Source organism: Oncorhynchus clarkii, chromosome 12 (genome assembly GCF_045791955.1).
Source record: "Oncorhynchus clarkii lewisi isolate Uvic-CL-2024 chromosome 12, UVic_Ocla_1.0, whole genome shotgun sequence".
Lineage (NCBI taxonomy): Eukaryota > Metazoa > Chordata > Actinopteri > Salmoniformes > Salmonidae > Oncorhynchus > Oncorhynchus clarkii.
The window spans coordinates 73002141-73029268 of NC_092158.1; the positions used below are offsets into that span (position 1 = coordinate 73002141).

At 40.7% G+C, this 27128-nt stretch overlaps 2 protein-coding genes across 12 annotated transcripts in view; one reads left to right on the forward strand and one right to left on the reverse strand.

Annotated features, from left to right (window-relative positions):
- The window catches only part of LOC139421216 (zinc finger CCCH domain-containing protein 7A-like), a 41893-nt gene extending 17464 nt beyond the window's left edge, over nucleotides 1-24429 (forward strand). The window contains exons 1-23 of one of the 11 annotated variants that reach the window (XM_071171888.1): nucleotides 13634-13832; nucleotides 14758-14853; nucleotides 15225-15264; nucleotides 15397-15600; nucleotides 15713-15871; nucleotides 15977-16057; nucleotides 16150-16203; nucleotides 16322-16358; nucleotides 18382-18779; nucleotides 18917-19196; nucleotides 19539-19564; nucleotides 19690-19834; nucleotides 20189-20347; nucleotides 20464-20669; nucleotides 21441-21541; nucleotides 21744-21925; nucleotides 22234-22307; nucleotides 22436-22572; nucleotides 22663-22768; nucleotides 22908-23016; nucleotides 23138-23271; nucleotides 23386-23549; nucleotides 23662-24429. In XM_071171888.1, coding sequence (XP_071027989.1) covers nucleotides 14786-14853; nucleotides 15225-15264; nucleotides 15397-15600; nucleotides 15713-15871; nucleotides 15977-16057; nucleotides 16150-16203; nucleotides 16322-16358; nucleotides 18382-18779; nucleotides 18917-19196; nucleotides 19539-19564; nucleotides 19690-19834; nucleotides 20189-20347; nucleotides 20464-20669; nucleotides 21441-21541; nucleotides 21744-21925; nucleotides 22234-22307; nucleotides 22436-22572; nucleotides 22663-22768; nucleotides 22908-23016; nucleotides 23138-23271; nucleotides 23386-23549; nucleotides 23662-23851 — 3054 coding nt within the window. In that variant the 5' untranslated portion in view covers nucleotides 13634-13832; nucleotides 14758-14785 and the 3' untranslated portion in view covers nucleotides 23852-24429. Of the gene's footprint in view, nucleotides 1-13633; nucleotides 13833-14246; nucleotides 14610-14757; nucleotides 14854-15224; nucleotides 15265-15396; nucleotides 15601-15712; nucleotides 15872-15976; nucleotides 16058-16149; nucleotides 16204-16321; nucleotides 16359-18381; nucleotides 18780-18916; nucleotides 19197-19538; nucleotides 19565-19689; nucleotides 19835-20188; nucleotides 20348-20463; nucleotides 20670-21440; nucleotides 21542-21743; nucleotides 21926-22233; nucleotides 22308-22435; nucleotides 22573-22662; nucleotides 22769-22907; nucleotides 23017-23137; nucleotides 23272-23385; nucleotides 23550-23661 lie in introns of those variants that run through there. The other 10 variants (XM_071171896.1, XM_071171894.1, XM_071171892.1 and 7 more) reach the window with 10 other exon arrangements.
- Nucleotides 10002-13106, reverse strand: LOC139422215 (phospholipase A2-like). Its single transcript, XM_071173382.1, has 4 exons — nucleotides 12977-13106; nucleotides 11430-11598; nucleotides 10705-10811; nucleotides 10002-10196 (listed from the first exon to the last, which is right to left on the reverse strand). The coding sequence occupies exons 1-4, from the start codon at nucleotides 13011-13013 to the stop codon at nucleotides 10048-10050; spliced, it is 462 nt and encodes a 153-aa protein (XP_071029483.1). The 5' UTR covers nucleotides 13014-13106; the 3' UTR covers nucleotides 10002-10047.
- Nucleotides 24430-27128: the final 2699 nt, after the last annotated feature.

Sequence of the window (27128 nt, forward strand, 5' to 3'; positions counted from 1 at the left end):
CATCCACTCCCATTTCAGGCCAACTCACCACTGGCCACATTGTCTGCAGGCTGCAAGGGGCTTTACATGATGACCCATACCGGGAAACAAATACATTTTAATATATTTAATGTCACGCAAAATGTACGTATTTCTAATACATATAGATACATTTGCATATTTGCTCAAATGCATGTAATCCCTGACAATATGCCAAAGTGGTTCCTAATTCGGCTTCTTAAATGACTCTTTACTTAATGATCAATGGAGATCATTTTTTGGGGCCACCAAGCCAAAACGTTGGCAGTGATATCATTTAAAGTGTGATGGTGAGTAAAAACAAACGTAGGATTTCACCAAATTTTAACATTCTTTCATAAAGAGCACATGTTCAACTTCATAAAAAAACATATTTTCCTATCTCCCACCAAAAAGTATATAGTAAGTGCCTCTCTTCAGCTTAATTAAATAATAAAAAAATTGAGTTGTTTTTGTATAGTTTTTGTTTTAGTTTTTAATGATTTAAACAAAACAAAAATATATTTTACAACGCTCCACAATATGTCAAAATGTAGATCTATGTCTTGTGCTTCCAATGAGTTATATTATACAGCTCTGCAGTAGATGGTTAGCGGTGTTATGGTGCGTTCGTAGCCAAGTGGGAAGTGGGAATTTACCACATCTGGGAAAAATCCAATTGAACAGCCCTTCAACTGGTAGTTACCAATGGTGTATATAAACCCTGGATTGTTGATGCTATGTATTGGCCATTGAGAGGCTTTGAAGCCTCCAGTCTGCCATATTGGCTTGTCGGAGCAGTCCTCCATATTAATTAATGTAATTCTACAGTATTTCGGACAAAATAACATGTATTTAAGTATTTTTTATGTTGTCGTGGGGACAGTAACATTAGTCATCTGTAAATTATACTTTAAGGAGAATGTTTTTATATATTTTTTCTTTGTATGTTTAGCTCACATAGTACACTGTAAAACTATGCATCAAGCTGTCTGTAATATAATAAATGTGGTAAACCTTAATGTAGACCTTAATACATGCATTTCTATAGTTTATAAAATATTTTCTACAAAGGTGGGGGAGTTGCAAAATCGAGACACAGTGGCTTCAACACAGCTCCCTCTATCAGTCACCTAGTGTATACAGTGCCTTCAAAAAGTATTCACACCCCCTGACTTTTTCCACATTTTGTTGTGTAACAAAGGATAAAAATTTATTTAATTGAGATTTTGTGTTCAATTTTGTGTTAATGAAAAATAAAATATTAATATCTTGATTAGATAAGTATTCAACCCCCTGAGACAACACATTTTAGAATCACCTTTGGCAGTGAATACAGCTGTGAGTCTTTCTGGGTAAGTCTCTAAGAGCTTTCCACACTAGGATTGTGCAACATTTGCCCGTTATTGTTTTCTAAATACTTCACACTCTGTCAAATTGGTTGTTGAGCATGGCTAAATCACCATTTGCAGGTCTTGCCATAGATGTGCAAGCAGATTTAAGTCAAACCTGTAACTCAGAACATTCACTATCTTGGTAAGCAACTAGTGTATATTTGGCCTTATGTTTTAGGTTATTGTCCTGCTGAAAGGTGAATTCATCTCCCAGTGTCTGGTGGAAAGCAGACTGAAGCAGGTTTTCCTCTAGGATTTTGCCAGTGCTTAGCTCCATTCAGTAAAAAAAAATATCCTGAAAAATTCCTCAGTCCTTAACAATTACAAGCATACCCATAACATGATGCAGTCACCACTATGCTTGAAAATATGGAGAGTGGTACTCAGTAATGTGTTGTATTGGATTTGCCCAAATGAGAACACTGTATTTGGGACAAAAAGTTAGTTTTCCAGTAATACCTTTGTGCCTTGTTGCAAACAGGATGCATGTTTTGGGATATTTTTAGTTTTTGTACAGGCTTCCTTCTTTTCACTCTTTCAATTAGGTTATCTTATTGTGGAGTAACTACAATGCTGTTGATCCATCCTCAGATTTCTCCTATCACAGCCATTAAACTCTAACTGTTCCAATGTCACCATTGGCCTCGAGCTGAAATCCCTGAGCGGTTTCCTTCCTCTCTGGCAACCTAAGTTAGGAAGGATACCTGTACCTTTGTATAGTGTCTGGGTGTACTGATACACCCACCAAAGTGTAATTAATAACTTCACCATGCTCAAAGGGATATTTAATGTTTTTTTGTTTTTTGTACCCATCTACCAATAGGTGCCCTTCTTTGCGAGGCATTTGAAAACGTCAATGGTCTTTGAGGTTGAATCTGTGTTTGAAATTCACTGCTTGACTGAGGGATCTTACAGATGATTGTATGTGTGGGGTGCAGAGATGATGTAGTCCTTCAAAAATCATATTAAACACTCTTATTGTACACAGAGTGAGTCCATGCAACTTAGTATATGACCTGTTGAGCATATTTTCACTCCTGAACTTATTTAGGCTTGCCATAACAAAGGAATTGAATACTTTTTGTCTGAATACATTTCAGCTCTTCAGCTTGAATTCATTTGTAAAAATTCCGAAAACATAATTCCACATTATGGAGTACTGTGTGTTGGCCAATGACAAAATAAAACTACATTTAATTGATTTTAAATTAAGGCTGTAACACAACAAAATGTGGAATAAATCAAGGGGTATGAATACTTTCTGAAGGCACTGAATAGAAATGATTGATAATTACTAGTTAAATCAGCCATGAATCCCCATTGTCACAGGGGAATGGAAGCTTGTTTTGTGCAACAAGGAGGTCCAATTGAATGCAAAAAAATCACAAAAATTGTTCAAACATTTCTAGCCCGTTTATCTATGGGTAGAGCAAGGTTGACGTGTTATGCTCGACCCGCTCAGTTTTTCACGATAAAAAAACATAAAATGGCTCAAAAGAGTAGAACCAGTCCACCTGCTTTTAAACTATGATTTGACTTGTGAAATAAATATATTTTTTAAATAAGTTTCACCATATTATGTATGTAGTTCTGTCCTTGAGCTGATAGCCTCAGACAACAACATTGATGTAAAAGCTGATTCGGTGAGAGAGGTTATTAGCAAGTGCATCAGTGATGTTGTACCCACGGTGACTATTAAAACCTTAGAACCACTGCTTTTAATCATGGCAAGGCGACCGGAAACATGACTGAATACAAACAGTGTAGTTATTCCCTCCCCATGGCAATCAAACAAGCTAATCATCAGTATAGCGATAAAGTAGAGTCGCAATTCAACGACTCAGACATGAGATGTATGTGGCAGGGTCTACAGTCAATCACGGATTACAAAAAGAAAACCAGCCCCGTCGCGGAAATCGACGTCTTGCTCCCAGACAAACTAAAAAACGTCTTTACTCGCTTTGAGAACAACACAGTGCCACTGACACGGCCCGCTACCAAAACCTGCGGGCTCTCCTTCACCGCAGCCGACGTGAGTAAAACATTTAAACGTGTTAACCCATGCAAGGCTGCCGGCCCAGACGGCATCCCTAGCCATGTCCTCAGAGCATGCACAGACCAGCTGGCTAGTGTGTTTAGGACATATTCAATCAATCCCTATCCCAGTCTGCTGTTCCCACATGCTTCAAGAGGGCCACCATTGTTCCTGTTCCCAAGAAAGCTAAGGTAACTGAGCTAAACGACTATCGCCCTGTAGCACTCACTTCCGTCATCATGAAGTGCTTTGAGAGACTAGTCAAGGATCATATCCCCTCCACCCTACCTGATACCCTAGACCCACTCCAATTTGCTTACCGCCCCAATAGGTCCACAGACGATGCAATTGCAATCACACTGCACACTGCACTAACCCATCTGGACAAGAGGAATACCTACGTATGAATGCTGTTCATCGATTACAGCTCAGCATTTATCACCATAGTACCCTCCAAACTTGTCATTAAGCTCGAGACCCTGTGTCTCGACCCCACCCTGTGCAACTGGGTCCTGGACTTTCTGACGGGCCGCCCCCAGGTGGTGAAGGTAGGAAACAACATCTCCACTCCGCTGATCCTCAATACTGTGGCCCCACACGGGTGCGTTCTCAGCCCTCTCCTGTACTCCCTGTTCACCCATGACTGTGTGGCCATGCACGCCTCCAACGCAATCATCAAGTTTGCTGACGACACTACAGTGGTAGACTTGATTACCAACAACGGCGAGACAGCCTACAGGGAGAAGGTGAGGGCACTCGGAGTGTGGTGTCAGGAAAATAACCTCACACTCAATGTCAACAAAACAAAGGAGATGATCGTGGACTTCAGGAAACAGCAGAGGGAGCACCCCCCTAATCATATCGATGGGACAGTAGTGGAGAAGGTGGGAAGCTTTAAGTTCCTCGGCGTACACATCACAGACAAACTGAAATGGTCCACCCACACAGACAGTGTGGTGAAGAAGGCGCAACAGCGCCTCTTCAACCTCAGGAGGCTGAAGATATTTGGCTTGTCATTCACAAACTTTTACAGATGCACAATCGAGAGAATCCTGTCTTGCTGTACCACCGCCTGGTACGGCAGCTGCTCCGCCCACAACCATAAGGCTCTCCAGAGGGAAGTGAGGTCTGCACAATGCATCACCGGGGGCAAACTACCTGCCCTCCAGGACACATACACCACGCGATGTCACAGGAAGGCCAAAAAGATCATCAAGGACAACAACCAACCGAGCCACTGCCTGTTCACCCCGCTATCATCCAGAAGGCACGGTCAACAGGTGCATCAAAGCTGGGACAGAGAGACTGAAAAACAGCTTCTATCTCAAGGCCATCAGACTGTTAAAACAGCCATCACTAACATTGAGTGGCTGCTGTCAACATACTGACTCAATTCTCTAGCCACTTTAATCATAAAAAATGGGACGTAATAAATGTATCACTAGTCACTTTAAACAATGCCACTTTATATAATGTTTACATACCCTACATTACTCATCTCATATGTATATACTGTACTCTATACCATCTACTGCATCTTGCCTATGCCGCACGGCCATCACTCATCCATATATTTATATGTACATATTCTTATTCCTTCCTTTACACTTGTGTGTATAAGGTAGTTGTTGTAAAATTGTTAGATTACTTTTTAGATATTACTGCACGGTCGGAACTAGAAGCACAAGCATTTCGCTACCCTCACATTAACATCTGCTAACCATATGTATGTGACCAACAACATTTGATTAGTCTATTACCGTTCTGTATTATGTCATGTTTATGTATTTTCTGGGGTTGGTGGGTTAAAATATTATTCGATGTCACAGAGGGTGCACAGGGGAATATGTCAAAATGCTGAATATTTGCACTTTACAAGTCTTTATTCATATTGAAAATCTGATTTATTGAATTCTCCATGTGACCAATATTAAAGGGCACTTCATTTCATATACCAGACTTTTAAAATGCAATATTGCTGCATCATTTCAACTTAACATATGAAATGTATTTAAAAGGCACTCATTTCGTCGAACGACCCAGTACACGTTAAGTTCTGCCAGTTGGAAGTTGGTTGCTATGCACTCGTCAATATTTTTTACAATGGTGGGGGAGTGCCAAGATGGAGACACGGTGGCCTCTATTAGTCATCTAGTGTATCTATAAATCATTGGTAATTACTAGTTCAATCCACCATGACAGGGGGAATGGAAGCTTGTTGTGTGCAACAGGGAGGTCCAATTGAATACAAAAGCTACCCAGTACACGTTAAGTTGGATGTTGGTTGCAACGCTCTCGTTAAGTTTGTTTGTTTGTTTGTCACACACGGTCACTACATGACTGATGATGCATCATGTCTGTAGTCATTTATGTAGTCATTTAAATGTTTCTTAGTGCTTTTGGTACGCTTTTGGTATGTGTCAAGTACAATAATTGGCGGCAGCCTATTAAAAGACTTGGAGGCGTGTCTCCCATGAGATGGTTTGTCATGCCAGTTTATGTGTTAAGTTGCGTTCTGTAAAGGTTAAGCTGCTGTGGAGTCGCAAGATGGTGGGTACACCTGAATGGTTGTCGGACTTGGGGATTGAGTCAGGGGAACCCATTGAGGTGGTTAGGGAAAAGAAGGAATGAATTGGAACATTTTAAGAGTAAATATAGTGTGCTGGAGAAGGAAATTGAACATGACGAGAATGAGGAGGAATTAACTGCGGTGGCAGGTGTTGGGAAGACCGCCAAGTTTGAGCCTCGTCCGATGAGGATAAATCCTTTTTTTTGCTAAGTGGAAGTGATAGTTTTGGAGAGAATGTGTCCTTGCCTTCTGGCTGATCCATATGTATTGTCGGGTTGAGTGGAGAAGAGGTTGGAGAATGTTGGGTCGGTGAAAGTGACTCGAAGTGGAATTATGTTGATTTTTTTGCTTTTTTGCCATTCAGAAGGACAAGAACTGTGACTTGCTTTCCTCTCCCGTGGAGGGCGCTGTTGAAAGGAGTGATAACTGGAGTGGCGTTAAGTGTTGAGGAGGGACAACCGAAGTTGAAGATTCCTGGTGTCTGTGACTCCCTCCGTTTGGTGCGATGAGAGTGGGGTGAAACAGAGAAGACACTCTCTGTACTACTGAGTTTTGATGCAGAGTTTTTTACCAGATAAAGTCAAGTTAGCTGTGAGTATGAGGGAGATTCCTAGATGTGAGAAGTGTGCAGGAGGAATGTTTAGTGTTGTTGTAAAAAGTTGTGTGTGTAAACTGTAGGGGTACCCATGGTAGGGGGTACACATTGCTTTGTCTCAGATGTGTCAGCTGAGAGAAAGGCAGGTTTAGGTTACCAGGATCAGAGTAGTGCAGAAGGTGTCATATGCTGAAGCAGTGAAGAGAGTAGTAGATGAAGATGGGTCCAGGGTGAGGATCCCTGTGAGTAGGCAGAGGTCAATAGAGAGTGATAGGAATAACGTGCTTCAGTAAGGCTGTTTTCTTGTTGTTGTCACCTATACCGTAGGAATGAAATGGAAATCACAGAGGATAGATGTTGTGGTGGCAGCTGCAAAGAAGTACTTGGGTGTACAAGATTTTACTGCAAAAGAGTTACAAGGTGTTTTGAATGATAGTGTCCTGTCCTTCTAGGCTGTTGGCTTGGTGTAGGATCAGATAAGGCCAAAGCAGTGGAATAGTGATGAGGTTTTAATGGGTGTGGGGTTAGTTGACAGGGCAATGTTTTCACAATGTATAATGAATTTATACTACAGAATAGTAGGCTTATTTAGAGCTGATACAGTTGGTGGCGGCATGCACCTATAACATTTGTTTGCTAACCGCCATAATACCAAAGAAGAAGAAAGGTTAAGCTTGTACAGTGCTAGTTCTACAGTCTTAATGACACTGACAAAAGTGCATGTGATTCTAAAGAGTCTACTAAAGTTTCTTTGTTAAGACACTCACCATTTCGTTACAATATGATTTGGCAATTTTTTTAATGTTTGCCATACATTTTAATTTAAGAATGTATTTCTTACAAATACATTTAAATGCATGTTGGAATATATTTTACAAAACATTTCCAAATACATACATAAATATATTAAGTACATCAATAAATACACTCTTTAATGTATTTCAGAATGTATTTTGAAATACATGAAATACATTTTCTGATGCATTTAACATATATTGTGAAGCAAATGTTTATATACACATTATATTTATACATTCCGTATTATATGTGAAATATTTTGGGGGGCCAATTTCAAATATTTCACATACATCCCACAAAATGTATCTAAAAAATATATTTTAAATGTTATTTTTTTCCGTATGGGGAGTGTCCAGTGTGAGCTAGAAAATTGGACACGCAGGCTTAGCTACTTCACTGTGATCTGTGAAAAGTGGATGCACTTACTGAAGTAATCAGATTACACTAATATGGTTGTTTACATTAGTTCACATGATGAAGACTGTTGTACTTCTGAGTTTACTGGTCGGTAGTGTCATACAGTATATAGCAACAGCGATCATCATCGGGTTATATAAGTGGGAAGGAATTTATGTGCAATATAGTTTGGATTCAAAATAGGAGTCAGACATAATTATCTCTTGACCCCTACTGCTCACACTTATTGGAAAACTATTTGAATTCATTTTGGGTCCTTATGCATAACATGAGGTACAACAGTAGACAATGTTCAGCCAAACTAAAGTACAACTATTTATTTCTTAGCAATTTAATTGAACTATGATTCAGACACAATAAACATCTGTGCTGTCTTGTCCCTTCTCCATCTAGTCTCGGTTCTAGTTAACTATGTTTATGACACCACCTGCTGGTGCTGAGTACTCGCTGACACTACCTACAGCAGATTACAAAACAAGGAAACCATTCAGATGGGGGAACATCCTCCACCACCACACCATTAACACACAAACATATTTACTTCCTAACCTTATGTCCTTAAACTCAGGTCTGGAAAGTGAGGCCATCTCTGTAAGGAACTCACTGTTGAGCCATGTGGGAGTGACGTGGGAAAAAGCATCATACCAATGACTGTATTCAAGCAGCCTGTGTTTCCTTTTGCCCAGAGGGGGAGCCAGATTCCTTTCATGAGCATCTGTAGAGCTGCATCTGCACTGCCGAAGGAGAATGCCCAACATTCCCAGAATACGAACACATACCGCTGTAGATTAGACTAAAGCAGGACTTCTATACAGACTACTTACAGTCATAGCATCTGTATGATATCTCCAGCTTATTACAGGAGTTTGGGTTTCTAATGAAAGTTAAGGCTATTGTTGTCGTTAATAATTTCAAAGAGCCATGCCCCAAAACAGAAATACTAAAACATTCCAAACAGCTTAATCATTTGAAGTTAGGAATTCATTTCTGATGCAGCGTCGCAGGACAAAACATGCCCAAATAAAGTATAAGACAGACTTCAGTTGCCTCAAATTTGACATTCCCTATGCTGGTCATATTTCACCTGCCACACACGTAGACAAGAAATGTATCTACCTCGGAGGAGACCTGGGTTCAATACATGCATATTTCTGTGTATTTGAGTATTTTCAAATGATTTTGCCAGATCAGCTACTTTAATTTGAAGGATTTGAAAGTATTTTTGAATAATTATATAAATAGCCATCCTCAGTTATTTCAAATACCCCTAGGACCAAATGGACCTGGGGACAAATGCAAGGAGTATTTTAATATTTGTATTCGAAAATATACTTGTCTGTGTATTTAAGCATTTTCAAATACATTAAATAAAGTGTATTTCCAAGTACATTGCAATATTCAACTACTTGTATTTTCAAATAAAAAAGATCAAGTGTTCTTGTAAGTAATTGAAATACCCTAAATAGTATTTGCACCCAGGTCTGCCTTAGATAGAAATTAATTAGGCTAGATGTAAGTATACAGTATGCTACTAATAGTGTATGAACGTGTTTGCATCGTTGCTGTAAACTGTAACATGAACATGCATCTTAGCTTTGCAGTTAACATTCAACATTGCCATCTGTTGGTCACGTGCTGTACATCATACTTTACGGCTACTGAGCTCCAGCAAAGTAAACATTAAGTTGAAAACGTCAATCAGGTGAAAACCTCAGGATGCTTTTAGAATCCTTTTAAGAGGTGAAATATCATGCTGGGTTAGTTAGAGAGGATTAGAGCAGTGGAAAAGAGACCTCGGCAGAACCTCAGGGAGTATAAGGTAAGGCACAACACACCCAGGTATAAGTACACTATTGTAAGGACTTAGGCTACCTGATCTCACCTTGGCTGCAACATTTCACCCCCTAAGAATAAGCCCTTGGATGTTATGTAACCACTACTGAGCTCTCTCTGTTTTGTATACTAGTTTGTTACCTGTGCTTGTAATTTCTGGTCATTATACTCAATTTGGAGAGCCTCGTCGCACAGTTTGTTTATCTAATGACATAGTCACACTGTGATAGTGGTTTAAGCATGTTTTTCCTTTTCATATAAATGGAAAAAAGGAGATACCAACACAAAATGCCCTGAAGTATTACTGCTGTTACATGTCATTATAATGTGAAGGAGATCCTTCTGATATTCTAATAACATAAACAGACACACAGCAAATATAAAAATCAACAAGTGTACATTTATTGAATCAGTAGATATTACATGTTGGCAGTGTACACCCACAGAGAAAGTCTGGCCACATAGCATATTTCCGGATGAAAGGTGCCTTTCTCAAGCATTTGGCTGCCTCCCTGTCACATTTGCAGAGAATCTTCTCACATTTGTCCTTGAGATCATCTGGAATGAAAAGAGGGTTAAGCGGGTGAGTAGTTTCCTTAAATGACAGCTGATGTGAAAGGAGTGGTCTGTGGAGGATGTGAAGGAAACACTCTGAGGTTTAGAAATGTTTGAAAATGTCTGATGCTCAAATAAACACCGTAAACATCCTGAACTGTGTTGCTTGTCCTATGTGCTTTTGCGATTAGCAATTATGGTTGGGAGCTTAAAATACCTGCAAATGTGGGTGAGAAATGATTCCTTTCGCGCCCATTCCCTCCTAGCACTCCTGTCCCCTATAATGTCTGCAGTGTTTGTAAACTTCTCAGATGTTTGTTGATCACACATCTGTTATTTTCCATGCACTGAAAAGACCCATTCATTTTCAACAGCAAAACAATGACAAAGTCATAGCATGTAGTATTTTCTTTCTCTAAATGACCACACCTCTGCAAGGGGAGGGATAGACTTATTCAGCTTGATTTAATCATTATGTCTCATTCATGTGCATAAAACTGAGATGGCATACCACATTCTGCAGTCCTGTCTTCACATGTCCATTGATACTTTCTTGTCTTGGTGTGGCAACCAGCAATTTCTGCATCTCCGTAGCAGCAGTCATGTTTGTGACAGCACCTTAATGAAGGACAAAATACACTACTGTAACACTTAAAACAGAGCATTATAAGAACTATTTGCTGTCTCAGTGATGCACTACATAAGTAATACAGTCCCTTTTTCTAGAAACTATTAACTGAAAAGGCAGAGACTGGGCGTTTTTCCATATTATTGTAGCTTGGACCAACAGCAGCTCTATTTAAAACAAAAGGAAATGAAAGAGGATGGGCTCAACTATTGTTAGTAGGCAGGCCTGTGACAGATTTGGAGGCTAGAGGTTCTGTAGTTTAACGGTTTTGTGGGAGTTCATGTCTGTGATTAGTGGACAGAAGGAAGTTATGGCTAGGATTTTGGGTGTGGGAGCGCTGGTTGTGCATGTCTATTTCCAAATATCCAATTGACAGGAGGGCAAAACCTCAAAAGAAAACCCAAAATGATACACTTTGCAGTTTGAACTGCATCGCATAATGCAGGTTGTTATTGTGGCCTACCAGACTGAAAAGTAAATGGAGGGGTTTTTCATTCAGTGGTACTTTAAATGATCAGAGTTTGTTATGAAATGGCACTCCCCCCCCCCCCCCAAAAAAAAATATATATTTATAACATGTTTATAACACATCATTACAACTGCCTCACCAGTCTGCTTTATCCCTGGGCCAGCCCTGACCCCCCAGTCCACAGTAGCAGCCATACATCATATAAGCCAGGGCTGATCTGCCTGTGCTGCACTTGATGACTCCTGCCAGCTCCAGTAGCCCTCTCTTAGTCCGTGGGGGGCTCTGCAGTGCCATAGAGGCTATTACCACTGCAACAACAACAACAACAACAGAAGAAGAACATGAAACTCAGCGCATCACATGTACACCAATCACATATACACACATCTTGTTCAAAATGTGCACTTACATATACTTGTCTGTATGTAGCAGCCTTGCTTAGTATGTGCCATTTGCTTCATACTATCTCTTTAGCCATATGTCCTGTCATCAAGTGAATATTGAGAAGTGTAGCTCGGTGATTAGTCTCTCATATGAAGATTATTCTGAATGTCTAAGTGTTCAAAGTGTCAGAATGGACATGCTGTATTATTACAAGTCTATTCATGTGACGACCTAATATTGCAATTGCAAGCCTGGAGAAGTCCCTCACATTTTCCAAGAAAGATGCACTTTGTAATGGGGAATATTTAAGATGAATAAAGTTCATATTCATTTAAAAGTAATAAACACAATACTTAGAATTTTTTTATGTTTTCCCTTTCTGTCAGACACATGATTTCCAGTGTTCTATTTGTGACACTCATTCGTGTACGGGTTGATGGTCACTAGACTTGTCACTGAATGTTATGGATTGTTCTCATATCGTTTGATAGTGATTGACGCCAGAGCTACTGAATGTGCAAGGACTGAGGACACAATGACATTATGAACTCAGTGATTCTGTAGCAGCTGGCAAAGTCACTGTCTTTTGTTTTGACTTCGTACAAGCCTCTCAGGCTGATGTTTAGAGAACGTTTCATACAGTCTGATTAATGTATAAGTACCTTCTCAGAGAAGGCCCGTTTAATGTTTTCTATGCTGATATGCTGGGGTGTCTCCTTTTTGCAACTTGTATTAAACCAAATGTGATTATGATTGACTATAATTTCTCTGACACTGATATTTTTAGACAACCATAGCTTTTGAAACCCCTTTCCCGCAATACAAAACAACTTCACACTTTTTATGGGACTGCTCTCCTTTTTGTTCAGCTGGAAATTCTCTTTACACTCTTATACTATTGTCTAGTTCTATAACCTCTTTTCCCAGATCAAATTAACATGAATTTGTAATGTGCATATTAGTTGTCAACATACAAGACATGACAATTGACATTGGTACTGATTTGTTAAATCATTAAACATGCATTAAAGTAAAAATTCAACCATAAAATGAGCTCTATATAAAGATCACAAGATTGTGGAAATAAAAGATTCAACCATTTCAAGATGATACAGTTGTATTGTTGTGTGAAATTAAGGAGTTGAATCATCAGGCTATAACAGATCTAAGTTCCTTTCATGTTAGATCCCTGAAGGCACTCATAACATTGTCCTTTAACATTACTTCACTCCCTCCCAATCCCTCTTAATCATTCCCTGCAAAATGTGTTAAAAAGGTCAAGAAATTCAAGCAGCAATTTACCAGAGAACAGTAGAAGTATCCGATAAAGCGCAGGCATGGTGTGCAAGAGGGAGTCTGCATGCACTGCTGCTTATTTACACTCTGGTGGACATAGCCATTCAGTGCAGTGGGGAGTTTTTTTTTAGAGTCTGGTTTGAATAATCTCCCGAGCATCATTCCCTCCTCCTCCCGGAATAATCTGCTGTAAACTAATCCTTGAACACTGATCTGAACTTGGTTTGAGTTCCCTCTCCGTTAGAATCACCTCAGTCCATAATGTAGTATTACTTAAAGCCAATTGCTCAATGACTTTTGTTCAGATTCTGAAAAACCAAGGACTTCAGTTGACTTTGGTTCAGATTCTGGAAGATCAAGGACTTCAGTTCAGGACTAATGCCATGTAGAATACTAGAAGTAGGTCTAATTGATCAATAAATGAATGTCTGTGGTCATTGTTTTGTCATGTCAACAGCCTTATTGCATGCAATTCCTCACAGAAAACATGTTAATAAAGGGCCAGCAAGTCAACAGTGTCAAAAGGTTGTATATCATGCTATATTCCAATTAATAATTCATTTGAATTATATTTATTTGTTGACATTTCAAGATCTCATCATGTACCTAGTACTTTAATTTCATAGATTAAAGTAAAAAGTCAGAACACAGTTTGTGGTCAACAGGGGGCCCTGTTTCCTCGAATAAGAATGGAATCTAGCAAACATTTAAAAAAAAACGTCATGCCAGAGACCAGGCCACATCATGATTCGTGTCCCCAACACTTAAGAAATCACTGATGCTGGCCAGGGAACAAGTCATACATCTTAAGCTGTACTCATTTAGATGTGGACTTTTTTTTACATCTAAATATTCCTTAAGGGTGAGCATATTTTAAATGTCATTATTTGCAAGATGGCTAACTAGCTAGTTTGCTATCTAGCTGTTAGCTACACCGCTAACAGTCATGTACTGTAGCTAGCTAGCTCTCTTGCATCTCCCGCCCGACATATTGATAACTAGCTTGCTAGGAAGCTAGCTAACGTTACTGTAGAAACATGTACAGATACTCTACTAGTGTACGTTATCTTTGACAAGCATGTAACTGTAAACTGTATAGCCATGGCTATCTAGCAATAACATTGCATACTGTTTGTGTTAACAATGTCAATATCTTTCTCGTGCCAGATCGGTTAGTCTAATTTAGTTAAGCTAGCCTACCTAGGTTGAGGTATTTGTTCGACCTAGACGCTAACTAGCTAGCTACATATGTCAGTGGGTATCGAACATTTCCTCTGACGTTATGGGGCTAACTTGTGATAATGTACACTTTATAACGTTCGTCCAGGATCAACTCTCCCAACTACTGTACTGTAGATTTGTATATCCAGACTCGTTGTCAGTCGTAAGCAGACTCACTTTAGCTAGTTAGATTTTTATCTTCTCGAAATATTGACCGATTACTTTTAACTAACTAGCTTGTGAAGACGACAGACAGGAAGTTCAAGGCATGACGAATTTTAAAGCCATGGGGTTTTCGAGGCTGTCGTATGCTTTGTTGAATCAGTAGCACGTGAAGCCTGAAAAGTACTTTTCACCTGTTTAACGTTATACAAATTGATGATGTGAATTGTTTCGTCTTTATTTGAGTAGTTAATGAGTGAGTAACTTAATGAAAATGTATGTTTGGACGCAAGGCCTACGACAAAAACGGTTTTGACAATAATACAATTATACTCAGAGTAGGCCTAAAACATGTTAACTAGAAAGGTAACTAACTTTTTTTTTACGACATATTGTGTTGACAGAGACCAGGACCTAAAGAAACAGGTGAACATGTCAATCCTGTGTCAGGACCGAAGCAGTCGCTGGCAGGATATTCAGAATGGGCTGCAGTTCATCCAGTGAGTATGATCAGGACTCCCCAGTTCAAGTCCGTGTACCCAGGGAATGCAGATTGGTTGAGTGCATAGGGAAATCAGGCTACAGAGCTGTTGTCAGCCACCAATGGATGGTCTTGGGGGAAGAGAATTACAATTAATTTTCACAGGAGACAGCCTAAGTGTTTGCATAGTGGTAACTGCCTGGAACTGTACAACAAGTCAGATGTTGTTTAGCAATTTCTGGATCTTGTGCCTTAATGTGAGTAATATTGAAATTGTATTATTTGGGAAAAGATTACTCCATGAAGCCCTTGAATGGTGTAACACTTGAATATGCTCATGTTTTCAGTGTCAACGGAAGGAGATCTAAGTTTGAACTTGTTTGTTTCTAGGTCAACTCTGCCCTATCCTGGAACTCAGGAACGATATGAGGTGATTATGCAATCAAGCCAAATGGCAGCACCTACATTCGTGACATATGAAGCTCAGAATGCACCTCATATTTTGGTATTTATTTAGAAGTTGAATTAGTTTTTTATTTAGAAGTTGAATTTGTTTTTTCAGGTGTTCATTCAGGACCTTGTGAAGAATCTGTTTGGTGAAGGAAATGACGTGTTCAATGAAGGGGAATGGATGCGATCTATAGAAATGTACACTGAGGCCTTGAGCATAGCAGAATATGCAGATTCGGAAGACATCAGTGTACCTACTGGAACGTTGGAAAAGCTGTATGCCAATCGAGCTGCTGCTTACTTGAACGTTGTACCGGTAAGTCAGGGTTAAGAAAGTGGTGTGTTTTGTCTTACATTTATGAATGATGTATTATTTCTCTATTTATTTTTTGTTCAAATAGTGGTATAATTTGGGAATTTGATTTCAGGGTCTGCATGATGAAGCACTAGTAGACTGTGAGAAAGCTCTTCAATTGAATGAGGGAAACCATAGAGCTCTTTATAGGAAAGCCAGAGCCTTGAAAGAGATGGGCAGGCATAAAGAGGCCTATGAGACTGTAGCGAAGTGCTCCCTTGCAGTGCCTCAGGTGAGACCGCAGAGGAAATATACCATGTGGTAAGGTTTTGTAGATGGTTCCTTTTATTGTCTTAAGTTCATAATCCTTATTGTCAATATGTGATTGTTTTTTCAGGATCCCAATGTCATAGGATTGACTCAGGACCTGGCCAAAATGTTGGGATTGAAAATCCGTAAAGCCTATGTCAGGAGTAAGGTGAGAGTGTACTGTGTTGAGTATGAAATATGGCACATATGCTACTTCAGTATGTGGCTTAGTATCTAACCTTGAGACATTTCTTTCAACAGCCTGCCTTAAATGTTTTGCCTGGATCGAGCTATTCAGGTGCATCCAATGACAAGGTAAAGGGAATTCCATTTCTTTGTGTGAATCTGCACACAATACAGATTACTTGCACCAAATGAACATGGTGTAGCAGCAAGTAAAGATGTTAAGAGCATTCTTTTTTATTTGTTTCAGTCTCATGGATCTACATCTGTGGAAGATATAGAAATTGGTAAGAGATTCTGTGATTTAGTTTGAGTAATTTACTTAAAGGCCCAGTGCAGTCAAATGTGGTTTCCCTGTGTTTTGAATACACTGAGTATACAAAATATTAAGAACACCTGCTCGTTACATGACATACTGACCAGGTAAATCCAGGTGAAAGCTATGATCCCTTATTGATGTCACTTGTTAAATCCACTTCAATCAGTGTAGATGAAGGGGAGGAGACGGGTTAAAGAAGAATTTAACCACAGGAGGTTGGTGGCACCTTAATTGGGTAGGACGGGGTTGTGGTAATGGTTGGAGTGGAGTGAGTGGAATGGTAGAAACCATGTGTTTGATGCCATTCCATTAGCGCCGTTCCAGCCATTATGATGAGCCGTCCTCCCCTCAGCAGCCGCCATTGTTTTTAAGCCTTGAGACGATCGAGACATGGATTGTGAATGTGTTCCATTCAGAGGGTGAATGGGGAAGACAAAATATTTAAGACCCTTTGAACAAGGTATGGTAGTAGGTGCCAGGCTCACCGGTTTGTGTGAAGAACTGCAACGCTGCTGGGTCTTTCACGCTCAATAGTTTCCTGTGTATCAAGAATGTTCCACCACCCAAAGGACATCCAGCCAACTTGACACAACTGTGGGAAGCCTTGGAGTCAACATGGGCCAACATTGTGGAATGCATTCGACACCTTGTAGAGTCCATGCCCTGACGAATTGAGGCCCCTTCTGTTCTAAGGACAGAAGGGGGGGTGTGCAACTCAATATTAGGAAGGTGTTCCTAATGTTTGGTTTACTCAGTGTATATTTCTACTATGAGGTTGGAATAATACTGTGAAATGGTGTACATTATAATGCCCTTTTAGTGTAAGAGCTGTTTGAAAAGACCGCCTGAAATTTCAGGCTATTTTGGTGGGATGGAATTTTGGCCTACCTTGCTAAATTAGTTAATAGACCAATAGATGGGTTGGCTGACATCACGTAAGTGATGCACTGCATTGACGTGGCTGGAAGGCGTGCGTTATGATTCTGAACAGTCAGATGGATAGTAACAACTGACAAGAAGTTGTCATGTATGGAATTGTAGTAAGCTCGCTTCAACTCGTTGTATATTGTTATTGATACCATGTCTTGTTTTGACTCATGTCTATGTTGATATGGCAAACAAAACGCATCGTACAACAATTTCAAAGATTTTACAGAGTTACTGTTCATATAAAGGAAATCAGTAAATTGAAATAAATAAATTGGGCCCTAATCTATGGATTTCACATGACTGGGCAGGGGTGCGGCCAGGGGAGGGTCTGGGAGGGCATAGGCCCACCCACTGGGGAGCCAGACCCAGCCAATGGGGAGCCAGCCCCCCCGTGAACATTAATGCAGTCGGCACACTTCCTCAACTTGAGACATCTGTGGCATTGTGTTGTGACACGACATGGCCTTTTGTCCCCGGCACAAGCTTCTTGATATGCCACATCTGTCAGATGGATGGATTATCTTGGCAAAGGAGAAATGCTCATTAACAAGGATGTAAACAAATTTGTGAGAAACTTTTTGTGCATATGGAACATTTCTGGGATTTTTTTATTTCCGCTCATGAAACACAAACTTTACATGTTGCATGTTATATATTTGTTCAGTGTATTTGAGACAACAATTGCTCATTGTGCAAATTTATTTCTTTTCAATTAACATTTCGTGACAAAATAAGCCAACCCTGTCTGTTTTGCCCCATAGTTGCGCACGTGTCAGAGAGAGATCCAAACCTCTGCCAATAACAGCTTTCTTTTTCCATTTCCACTCTCCACTCAGACAGTCTTAGCAAAATATCTTACTTGAGAAATTGCTCTTTGTGAATAGGTTATTTTTAAATTGTTTAACTAATTTTAATTGAAAACAATCACAGTAAGTTACTTAGTTGTTTCCTAGAAATGATTTGATGAGAGAAAAACGGCTGCATTGGACCTTTTTAAATGTGGAAGGTCTTGTTGCTAAAAAATTATGTTTGCACTTTCCAAATTCCCACCTGTGTTGTAGAAGTGAATCAGCCCCCTCAGGAAACTGACGGTCCAGACCCAGCCCCCCCAAGCCATGACCCATTGGCAGCAATGAAGGTGCACCCCCCTCGGAATGAGAGACTAGAAACTGAATCCCCCCCTGTCAACATCATCCCTTCAGTATCGCCTGTTGAGGTTCACACCCCAGAGCCCAATCATGTTCCGGTGCCCCTGCCTATGCCCATTTCCAAGCCCATGCATACGTTGGTCAATGGTGCCAGAGCCAGCCCTACCCAGTCTTATCATTTGCCAATGCAAAAGTCTCACCCGGACTTCGATGCGGAAATTATTGGAGATGACCTGGATGATCTGCTGGACCAAGCTGGCCCTGGGCCCACAGAATCTCCCATGGTACGTTCATGGGAGATTGCTGCTAATGTAGGACAACCTTTTTTAAAATGTTTAAAATTTTTTGCATTCAATTATAGTTTTAAAAAATCTGGTTTTGTTTTAAATTTGGCCTTTTCACTATCATGTTAAAACAATATCTAATGTAGAGTGTATTCTCTCTCTAGGTCATTCCCACCATGAAGGGCCCTATCCCTTTTCCAACCAGTGCCCCCTCAAATGCCATGTCTAGTCCTTTCCATATGCCATCTCACATGAACCCTTTTATGCATGTGACATCACAGTGCACAGTGACTCTGCCTCCTCCCTACCACAAGCCACAAGCCAGTGGGTACTCTTTAGGTCTGGACACCTTCGGGGTCTCCTCTCCATTGGACTCACTGGACAGTCTCTCCATGTCAGAGCCTCAGACAGGTATGCAAGGAGTTGCATACAGCCAGTTTAACGGTAATACCTCTCGAATGTGTTGAACATTTGTTATTATCCTTATGTCTTATATCTTATATCAAGCCTAGCGCTTGAGAGCCAGTAAGCTGGTTCGAAAATCTGTCCCTATGCCCTAGAGCAAGGCACTTAAACTTAATTGCTCTGGATAAGAGCGTCTGCTAAATGACTAAAATGTAAATAACGTCTTATTGAATAATGAAATCTCAATTGCTAACAAATTTGGATTTTGACAAAACAATCAACTGAAATTAGATTTTTTTTGTTATTTACTTTTCATAAACGTTTTGTCAATGTTGTCTCTGATGTATTTTTCTTCCCCCCCCAAAAAACAAAAAAATCTAGGATATAGTCAGCATCCATTCATGCAGGTGAGTCTAGCTAGTCTAGTCTTCATGTCCCACTGATATTTTCACAACAGTGCCTTGTGTTTTATATGTTTTTAGTTTTTCTTGTCTATTTTTTTTATAAATCATGATATTTGTTCCCCCTCCAGTTGACCGACCATGATAAGCCAATGGGAATGGCCCTGGGGATGCCGGATGTAACCCCCCTCCCTGCTGTTGTGGATCTGGCCAAAAATCCCCTGGCTGATACTCATGAATTCAAACAGGCATGCTCAAACTGCTATGTCAAAACTGGTAAGAACATGCTTTATGTAATATAAACGCAACATGCAACAATTTCAAAGATTTTTACTGAGTTACAGTTCATATAAGGAAATCAGTCAATTGAAATCAATGATTTAGGCCCTAATCTATGGATTGCACATGACTGGGCAGGGGTTTATTTCAGCTCATGAAACATGGGATCTACACGTAAAGTGACATAGCAGTTTGAGCATGCCTTTTGCCTTTTTATATTTTTGTTCAGTGTATATGATTGTCTGTTTTGCTTATTGTGCAACATCTAAGAGTATGAAACTGGGTTGATAAATGGGTATGGGACATGATAATTATTGTATGTGAAAGCTCATGTTGATATCCTATCACTAGGGCTTGGAGTGTTGGATTTCACACTCTATACCGAAGAGCACAAATGCAAGAAGGACATATTACTTGGAAGGATAAAAAATCAACCAGACAAGTCATGGAAGCTGATCAGACCCAGACCGACAAAATCCCAGTATGTTGGGCCATACTACATCTGCAAAGGTAAGCCTTGAAAATACTACTACTCTAATACTACTACTCCAATGTGCTTCATGGTCCGTCTGTGCCAGTGTTCAGCTGCCTATGGAGATGTATTAACTAAAACGATGATCTTGTAGATGTCGCCATTGGAGAGGGGTGCAGGTACCCTGGTCACTGCACATTTGCCTACTGCCAAGAGGAGATTGATGTTTGGTCCCTGGAGCGCAAAGGCTTCATCTGCAGAGACTTTCTCTTTGATCCATTTGGGCCCACCAGTAAGATCAATCTGACTGTCCCGAAGATCCTACAGGAGCATCACGGGATATTCATGTTCCTCTGTGGAGTAAGTTGGGCTTTTTAATGTAAAAAACAAATGGTGACGTGTTCCTCCTGGAATGGCGTGTCTTCATTGATAAGTTGCTGAGTCTGTCTTATTGTCTTATTGCATTGCCATTGTTGTGTTAGAGCAGCAAGGGTACACAACTCTGGTTCTTGAGTGCTGCAGTGGTTTTGCCTTTTCATCAGCCCAGAGTAATAGTGTGTGTGTGGACTCTAGACAATCAATTTAAGTGTCAGGGAGAAATGAAAACCAGCAGGACTGAGGACATCTGACTGGAGTGGAGCACCACTGTGTTATAGAGAGAACTTTTGACTTGAGGTTCCGCTGATGTAACCTGACTGTAACCACATCCTGTGTCCTCATTCTTCTCATGAGCAATAGAATTCCACGGAACAATGATGCTGAGACTACCATTTTTAAAAAAAAAAAATTTTTAAGTATGCCAAACAAAAACCAATGATTACAAAGTTAAACCATACAAATCTATGCATTAGGACAACTTTTAACAATTTTCCACTGATAAAAAATCAAATTAAACATTTACTTGAAGATACAAAGTTTGGTAACAGAATGACGATTTGTTGTTTTTTTGTCATCATTCTATTACCGTGGAATTACCCTGATACAACACTAACGTTGACTGTCACATTACTGCCTCTGGTATAAGCGTCAGTTTTATGAGTGGGAGCTGTGCCCTTTATTAAAACCTGTACTGTGTGTACAGTGTCTTGTAAGAGTTGTCCATCCCTCTAATGTATCGTATCTGATCACCAGGTGTGTTTTGATCACAAACCCAGAATAATCAGCAAAACCAATAAGGACAACCCATCTCTTTGCTCTCACCCCGTGACAAAACATGCCTTTGAAGATCAGAAGTAAGCCATTTCACTTGTTTACACATGCTGAGACAGATGCAGAGGTTTTTAAGTGAATTAAGCAGCGGTCTACCTTGTAAGTGATGGTTTGTGGCTGACCGCTCTGGTTCCTTTAGTAATTAAGCCCACTAGTGTATATTGTAACATGATTCTATGCCCTGCACAGTGGGGTTGTGAACTTGATGAGTTGTTGTGCTTTCAGGTGCCTGGTCCACATTCTGAGGGAGAACACTGTGCGCTACTCCAAAATCCGTCCGTACAGTCCGCAGAACCAGATGGACATCTGTCGGCATGAGGTGCGCTACGGCTGCGTGCGGGAAGACGAGTGCTTCTATGCCCACAGCCTGATCGAGCTGAAAGTGTGGATGATGCAGCACCAGCTAGGTAAGCCCTTACCACCTATTAAAGGTGCCTTCAAATAGCATCTAATCAAAGAATGTTATTGGTAATTCAACAAGATTACTTTTCCCAGTTGTAAGACGTGCCGACAGACATGGCACCTCTGCTTCTAGCTCCTAAGCAACTTTGTAGTATTTAGTTTGTGTGTTATTTCTTACATTATTAGCCCAGAACGTTTTTTTATGTTATTACATACAGCCGAAAAAGTATTTTAAGGACCTTCTGGTAACTTTTGTGGGTTTTCTAAGTGAACATCCCTCTTAACTCTTTGCAATCTGTTTATGATCATATAGGCATCACTCCTGAAAATATAGTCCATGAGGCCAATAGGTTTTGGAACATGGAGGCAGGCTCCCAAGGATCCCTGGTAAACAGTCATTGTACACAACACCAAATTCAGAACATGCTTTATTTCCTAAATGTATTTCTAATGTTCATTTGACTGCAGATTTTCCACATGACCTGACACAAACCATTAATTTTGTGTCCTTCCAGCAATTCACCACACCACTGAAGAGGTTTGGACCCCCAAATCTGAAGATGCAGTTTGTGTGTGGGCAGTGTTGGAGAAACGGCCAAGTTAGTGAGGCAGACAAGAACAAGAAGTACTGCACTGCCAAAGCCAGGCATTCGTGAGTAGTTCTCTCCCCTGAAACCATTTCAGGACAATTTGAATAATGAGCCTGGTCAGCATAGTGAATTTCATCTGACCTGTGTTGCAGGTGGTCAAAAGACAAACGAGTGGTGCTGGTGAGTTCCATCGAACGCAAGAAGTGGACAACGATCCGCCCTCTCCCAACAAAGAAGCCCATCCCGTCTCAGTTTGAGGTAGGCCTAGGAGGGCTGAAAATGCTCCCAGAGCAACTGGTCTGACCACATACTCAGCTGACTCGTATGGGAATCTCTGAGAGAATCATGTTTTGTCCTCGTGTAAAGTGCTCATGTTTTGTTTGTGTTTTACTTACAGATTTGTATGCACGTGTCTACTGGCAAAAAGTGCCAGTACATCGGAAACTGCACGTTTGCACACAGCACAGAGGAAAGGGACCTGTGGACATACATGAAAGAGAACAACAGTGAGTTTGTTACAGATGGACCGTAGTTTTTGTACAGCAGTTCATGCCTATGTGATGTACAGTAAATATATTATGACTAATACAAACTTAATCAGATACTAAACTGTGTGTGTCCATTTAGTTCCTGACATGGAGCAGCTGTATGAGCACTGGCTGCAGTCTCAGAAGCCTGGCTGGAGCGAGGAGGCCTCCAACAGCTCCATCAAGGAGAACGGGAAGCAGATCCACATGCCCACAGACTATGCTGAGGAGATGGTAAGCAATCTCTGTTTTAACCACACCCAGATGGTTATATGACCTTCAACATGCTGTAAGTGACCACAAACCTTCAACATGCTAATATCATCTTGATGATATCTGTTATGCTAGACTGGCAACCACTGTTGGCTTTGTGGTAAGAACTGCAACAGTGACAGGCAGTGGCAGCAGCACATCACTTCAGAAAAACACAGAGAGAAAGTGTTTAACTCTGAAGACGATCAGAACTGCTGGCAGTATCGCTTCCCCACTGGCACCTTCAGAGTTTGCGAGAGGTAAGGTTTCTATGCTAATTCAATGTTTATCTAGGTCACTGGTGCCTAATTTGATTACTGGAAATGGTGTTATTGGTGACTGACATTTCTGATACTGCACCCATTTCCACAGATACCTTAAAGGCACTTGCACAGAGGAGGAGTTGTGTAAACTGGCTCATGGAAACGAAGAACTAAAGGAATGGACGGAGCGCAGGGAGTTCCTTTTGATGAAACTGGCCAAAGCCAGAAAAGACCATCTTATAGCCCCAAATGACAATGACTTTGGCAAATATAGTTTTCTGCTTAAAGACATAAAGTAATGATTTGATGACAATGATTATGTTGGGATGCAATATATTTTGCAGTGTTAAGTAAAAGAGGTACAGGTTCAGGTAAGCCTTTGGGAGGATCTAGTCTGTACCATTAAGAGGAGAGATGCAGATCACAGCTTGATTTTAATGGGAAGTACACTGTTGGCCATGTGCTCCAAATGATCATAGCAGTGTTCCTTTTATCACAGATAAAGAGATGCACCATTGCCTTTTACGTAACGTAGCAATCATTGACGCGTCACAAGGATCGCTTGTCATAAAATGGATTGATGTCCTGCTCAGAGAAGCCAAAGCAGGGGTAGACACCATCAGAACAGCTCTTATGTCGAAAGGTCACATAAAAAAAAGGCTTGTTTTTGTATTTGAGTTTTTAAGAAAGGTTCCTTTTTGTTTTATACGATTCAGAAGTCTGAAGATTGGAATGTTTTGAAATGGAATTATGCATCCTTTCAAAAATTATGTTCATGTAGGTCTTTTTCATTATTTCCATAATTTGTTGCATTTATGCCTGTTGGTTTTGGAATATGCCAACCAACCAAAATAAAATCTAGATTTCTTGTTGCAAATATTGATTTTGTACTTGTTCATTAGGGTAGCAGCCTAAAAAATGTAGGTTGACATTCTATGCAATGTGCTTAGTTGTCATGAAGTCTAAAATGGAAGACATTTTGCAAAGTTTAATCAGTGGTTGCATGTGGTAGGATGGATACAATGGTTTCTGGAATGATAATAGTCGAGTTCCTGCCTGACAACATTGCAGATGCATGCCAGATCTTACAACTCCTGGATAGGTGTCAGCTAAACACAAAATGGGCAATTCCTCTGCCCAGGCGTTGCTGACACTGGCCAGATCTTACAACGCCTGGATAGGTATTTTACGTACCAGCTAACCACACACGATATATACAGAAGTATGGACACCCCTTCAAATTTGTGTATTTGACTATTTCAGCCACACCCGTAGCTGACGGGTGTGTAAAATCAAGCACAAAGCCATATTATCTACATAGGTAAACATTGGCAGTCTTACTGAAGAGCTCAGTGACTTTCAACGTGGCACTGTCATAGGATGCCACCTTTCCAACAAGTCAGTCAAATTTCTGTCCTGCTAGAGCTGCCCCAGTCAACTGTAAGTGCTGTTATTGTGAAGTAGAAATTTCTAGGAGCAACAATGGCTCAGCCGCAAAGTAGTAGGCCACACTAGCTCACAGAACAGGATCAACGAGTGCTGAAGCGCATAAAATAATCTATAAAATAATCTATCTTGCAACACTAACTACCAAGTTCCAAACGGCCTCTGGAAGCAATGTCAGCACAAGAACTGTTCGTCGGGAGCTTCATGAAATGGGTTTCCATGGCCGAGCAGCCGCACACAAGCCTAAGATCACCACGCACGATGCCAAGCGTCAGAAGGAGTGGTGTAAAGCTTGCTGCCATTGGACTCTGGAGCAGTGGAAACTTGTTCTCTGGAGTGATTAATCACACGTCACCACCTAAGAGTCCGACTGACAAATCTGGGCTCGGCGGATCCCAGGAGAACACTCCCTGCCCGAAAACATAGTGCTAACTGTAAAGCTTGGTGCAGGAATAATGGTCTGTGGCTGTTTTCATGGTTCAGGTTAGGCCCCTTAGTTCCAGTGAAGGAAAATATTAATGCTACAGCATACAATGACATTCTAGGCAATTCTTTGCTTCCAACTTTGTGGCAACAGTTTGGGGAAGGCCCTTCTCTGTTTCAGCATGACATTGCCCTCATGCACAAAGCAATGTCCATGGTTTGTCGAGATTGGTGTGAAAGAACTTGACTGCACAGAGCCCTGATCTCAATCCCATCAAACACCTTTGGAATGAATTGTGAACGCCGACTGCTGAATGGAAGCAAGTCCCCGCAGCAATGTTCCAACATCTAGTGGAAAGCCTTCACAGAAGAGAGGAAGGAGGCTATTATAGCAGCAAAGGGGGGACCAACGCCATTATAAAGCCCATGATTTTGGAATGAGATGTTCGACAAGCAGGTGTCCACATCATTTTGGTCATGTTGTAGCAACCTGTCAGTCAATACCATTGGTTGACGCATGCCATGTCTGAGCAGGGGAATGCGACCCATGTAATATACAGTGCCTATAGAAAGTCTCTACACACTCCTTGGATTTCTTCAAATGTATTGTATTACAAAGTGGGTTGAAAATGGATTTGTTTTTTGCCTATGCTCTACATAAAATAATGCGGAGGAGAAATTCTAACATTTACAGATGAATGAAAAATAAAAAACAAATACACACTTCCGTTCAAAAGTTTGGGGTCAATTAGAAATGTTGTTTTTGAAAGAAGAACGTCCATTTTTAAAATAGCATCAAATTGTTCAGAAATACAGTGTAGTCATTGTTAATGTTGTGAGTGACTTTTGTAGCTGATTTTTAATGGAATATCTACATAGGTGTACAGAGGCCCATTATCGGCAACCATCACTCCTGTGTTCCAATGGCATGTTGTGTCAGCTAATCCGAGTTTATCAGTTTAAAACGCCAATTGGGGGGGGGGGGGGTGCACCACACAGTCAGGTCTCTGACGACCTCCCTATAGGCTGTCTCATCGTTGTCGGTGATCAGGCCTACCACTGTTGTGTCATCAGCAAACTTAATGATGGCGTTGGAGTTGTGCCTGGCAGTGCAGTCATGAGTGAACAGGGAGTATAGGAGGGGACTGAGCACGTACCTGTGTTGAGGATCAGCGTGGTGGATGTGTTGATACCTACCCTTACCACCTGGGGGTGGCCCGTCAGGAAGTCTAGGATCCAGTTGCGTTTAGTCCCAGGGTCCTTAGCTTTGTGATGAGCTTTGAGTTCACTATGGTGTTGAATGCTGAGGTGTAGTCAATGAATAGCATTCTCACATAGGTGTTCCTTTTGTCCAGGTGGGAAAGGGCAGTGTGGAGTGTAATAGAGATTGCATCATCTTTGGATCTGTTGATGCGGTATGCAAATTGAAGTGGGTCTAGGGTTTCTGGGATAATGGTGTTGTGAGCCATAACCAGCCTTTCAATGCATTTCATGGCTACAAAGTGCTATTGGTCAGTAGTCATTTAGGCAGGTTACCTTAGTGTTATTGGGCACAGGGACTATGGTGGTCTGCTTGAAACATGTTGGTATTACAGACTCCGAGGTTGAAAATGTCAGTGAAGACACTTGCCAGTTAGTCAGTGCATGCTCGGAGTACACGTCCTTGTAATCCATCAGGCCCAGCGGCCTTGTGAATGTTGACCTGTT